At 56.6% G+C, this 3,886-nt stretch overlaps 1 protein-coding gene across 1 annotated transcript in view; it reads left to right on the forward strand.

The window, feature by feature from the left end:
- The window catches only part of IKBKE (inhibitor of nuclear factor kappa B kinase subunit epsilon), a 12,092-nt gene extending 11,133 nt beyond the window's left edge, over positions 1-959 (forward strand). Inside the window, exons 19-20 of the mRNA XM_042013576.1 lie at positions 75-146; positions 693-959. Of these exons, the coding sequence (XP_041869510.1) occupies positions 75-146; positions 693-726 (106 nt within the window). The 3' untranslated portion in view covers positions 727-959. The remainder of the gene's footprint in view (positions 1-74; positions 147-692) is intronic.
- Positions 960-3,886: the final 2,927 nt, after the last annotated feature.

Consider the following 3,886-nt stretch of genomic DNA (forward strand, 5'->3'; position numbering starts at 1 on the left):
AGGATGCAGGAATGAAGGGGCTGGCTGTGTCCCTGCAGGATGCAGGAATGAAGGGGCTGGTTTTGTCCCTGCAGGATGCAGGAGCTGCTGGAGCAGATGAGGTCGGTCACCTGTGATCTCCAGCTCAACAACAGCATCATCGAGCGGTGAGTGAGAGCACCTGGAGCTGCTGCTCCGAGCAGGGATTCCTGCTCCTTCCTCCAGGAATGTGGGCACGCTGTCCTGGGAGGGGTGCGGGGTCTGGGTGCTGCCCTGGGAGCTGCCAAGCACAGCCACGGCCACTCCTGGGGTGCTTCACGTGGGGTTTTAACTGCCCCAGGTTTGCATCATGGTCTGGCAGCAGCAGAATTTATCTTTCTTGGACTTTTAGCTGTGAACTTCTCCATCATTTCTTCACCCTCTTCTCAGCCTTTTCCCTGTGCTGCCCAGCACTGACCGCTGCTTGCTGCCCTGGGGAAGGAGATGCTTTCTCTTTCTGGATGAAAATCTGTAAAACCCAGCATCCACTGCTGAAAACCCCCCTGCATTTCCTCCTCTGCAACCTTTTCTTGAGGCTCTCAGTGCAAATGGACAACGGGAATTTGTACATCAGGATGTCCAGGAGTTTTAAAAGAAAAAACCCAAGAAATTAGGAATTCAGCCCTGTTTTTAGGACCACATCTAACCAAAATCCTTTGGTTTTGTCCCTGCAGGTTGGGTGGGGCTGCTCCTACTCCCAGCGTTTGAGGGCCATGGTGAAAGTGCAGCTGCTGAAGCAAAACCACTTCCCACCACAGGGAATTCGCAGCACCTGGAGCCGTGGGATTTCCGTGCTCTGGGAGCTCTCTGTGTCCTACCTCTCTGCTCCAGCGCTTTGCACGTTCACCCCCATCAGCTCCGAGTGCCCTGAGCCTCGGGAAGTTTGGCCAGAAAATTGAGTGGGGTTTTATCTTCTTCTTTTTGAAAAATGCTTGAAGGACTCGGTGTTTTTATGGCTTCTCTGTATCACTGTGTCAGGTGAGGAAGAAGAAGAGGCATGGCCTTTTTTCTTCTTACTTATTTAGGGATTATTCCCACTTTTAACGTGCTGGAGTGGGGCAGGAGGGATGCTGGTGAGTGCTTGGAGCTGCCCTGGGAAGGCATTCCCAACACTTCCCTGCTGTTAAGCTCCAGAGAAATAGGATGGAGGGGGAAGGCATCCCTCCCACCTCGTTGTCCCTCGGGAATCGCACAGAGAACTGCAGGAGGACCCTGGAGATCCAGGCCGGGGCCGTCCCAGCCCTTTGTTAGGGGCGGTCATTCCGCTCTGGTTTCCCGACTGTTCGCTGACCTTGGGGTTGATGAGGAGCTGCAATTCCCCGAGGATCAGCCAGGGCAGCGTGCGGAGCAGCGATAGGGCCTGCCGGGATCCGCGGGTGGGAGATGGTATCTGGAGGTGTTTGTGGGAAGGGTCAGCCACGCTACCCCTCACCCGGGTGATTTATGGGCTGTCACCCCCACCCCACACCCCCATCCCGTCCTGCAGCATCCAAAGCAGATCCCACCCTGCTGGGCTCATCCCACCCATCCCTGGCACATCCCAGAGCCAGGACACATCAATCCCAGCAGAGGCAGCAAAAGGAAGGAGGAGCAGCAGCTGCAGGGCTGTGCCCGGCCTGGCTTTCTTGTAGGAACATGCCAAGGGTGCCCAGGAGCCTCCCCCGCCCAGGAAACCTTTCCCTGGTGGAATTTGGCACCAGAGCTCCCCATTCATTTTAATTGTAAAACCCAACATCCTGAGCGTCAAACCCAACTATTTGCTGTGGAGAGGTGGAACTAATCTGTCACTTAAAAGCTTCTCCCCTACAAATAATTTTCTAAGATTCTCCGAGTTTTCTAATGGACATTGTTTTTAATCCAGCCAGAATTCACTGATATTCCCGCAGGAACGGGGCAGGGAGCCCAGGCAGGGTCCCTGCTGCCCCTCCTTGGATTCAGTGGAGCTGCACTGACTCGCACCAGCTGAGCATTTGACCTGGAACATGTTTGGCTTCAACAAAAAGGGATTTATTTCTTGGCAAACAGAAAAAAGAGTTTTTGCTAATAGCCCTTGTCATGCTTAAAGTGCTGTAACACAGCAGCTGCAGAGGGGACTTCTGGAATCCAAATGAAACAGGAACTTTCCTGCCAATGTTAATTACTTGGGGTGTTTTTTTTCCCAAAAATATTTTAACCTGTGGCCTAAAAGAGCTCCCTGCGCTGTCAGCTCTGAATACCTGCAGGGACAGCTGGGCAGGATAATGACTCTCATGAGCCTCTTGTGCAGGCTGAGCCAGAGCTTGCTGTGGGGACAGAAAATATTACATTTATTTAGTACTTTTATCCCCCGGGGCTGCAGAACAGAGACTGGAGCTGTGTCCTGGGATGGTGCTGGGAAAATAAAAATCCACAATGGCTTTAGGAGGTTCCCAGCCAGGTGCCAGGCAGACCTTTACCCTCAGAAGAGTAATTTTCATTATTGCAGGTGATTCCTGATACAACTAACAGTTTGTGGAGGACATAGGCTAAAACACTGAATTTTTGTGGAACAATTTGCTGAGGGATAAATCTGCTGCTGTTTTCAAGCAGAAGCAGAGGAGGCATGAAAATGAATCAGGATCCTGAATGGGGAAGGAAAAGACCTTCCAAAAATTAATCTTGCTGCTTAGCACAAAACAAAACTCGATTTTTTCCAGCTGCATAATTCCTCCTTCGGCTTGAAGCTCTTTTTAGGGACTGCTTATGGCGCTAGGCTGCTGTAATTCAGAGCCAGTGTTTTAATCCATCCTTCAAATTAGAATCCTTGAAAAGGATTTAGATATCCTTGGCTTATCCTGTCCTCAGGAGTACACGGGAGACGTCAAATTCAGCTTTCCCTAAGCCCAGGAGCCAGGATTCACCCAGCCCCGCTCTGCCCTCCCCGCGCTGCCCCTCGCCCTCCTGTTCTACCAAAAACCAGAGACATTCGGGGGCAATTCTGTCTGGATTAACGTGTTTCAGACCAGAACGGGTGAGAGCAGCAGAGAAGGGCCGGTGGTGTCCTGCGTGACTCGGGGATGTGTCACCCTCTCCAGCCACACAGGGCTCAGGAGCAGCAGGGACATTCCCATCCCGTGTGACATCCCCGGCGCTAAAAGGACGGGGTCACTCGCAGTGGCAGGGGACACGCAGCGCCAGGTCCGGCCACCCCCATCCGTGCCCTGCAAAGCCCCCTGTGCCCCGGTGAGCTGTGACAGCAGCGCCCCAGGCACCGCTGTGCTCCGAGCTGCAGCTTCTCCCAAGATTTTGGCCGCGATATTTTCGCTTTTCCCACAACCGCAGGAGCCTCAGCTGGGGGAGACAATCCCAGCCCCGGGAGCCCGGCTGGCCCTGCAGAGGGGCCAAGGGGCTTTCCCCAGCTGCCCGCTCTGGTGCGGTGCCCCAAAGCCGGGGCAAAGCGGGTGGGACGCGGCTGCGCTCCCGCAGGAGACGCTGGGGAAAAGCACCGGCTGTGCTTCGTGCTGCGGGACCCCCGGGGGGATGCACGGACCCCCCGGGCCACCCCAGCCCCGCGGGGGTGCCTGTCCAGCGGGGCGAGGCCCCACGGGAGCGGGGATTCCCGGGGAGGGGCTGTTGCGGGGACATTCCCAGGGCGCGGAGCGGGGAACCCCGCGGCGAGGAGCGTCTCCACGGGGAAACCTCGCTCGGGGGGTGCGAGTGCGAAGCGTCCCGACCCTCGGGGGGGTCTCCACGGGAGGGGCGCCCCGCGGGGCCGGTCCCGGTGCCACCCCCGCCGTGTCTCCTCCCTCCCGGCCGCTCCAAGGCGCCTGCGCTGCCCCGCGCCCGCCGCTCCGAGACCATGGCATCGCCGGCCGTGGGGCCGTGCCCCCGCCCGCTGCCGCCTCCGGTG

Source organism: Corvus kubaryi, unplaced genomic scaffold (genome assembly GCF_017639235.1).
Source record: "Corvus kubaryi isolate FWS band 111438036 unplaced genomic scaffold, C.kubaryi_AGA036_p1.0 split1-37355, whole genome shotgun sequence".
Lineage (NCBI taxonomy): Eukaryota > Metazoa > Chordata > Aves > Passeriformes > Corvidae > Corvus > Corvus kubaryi.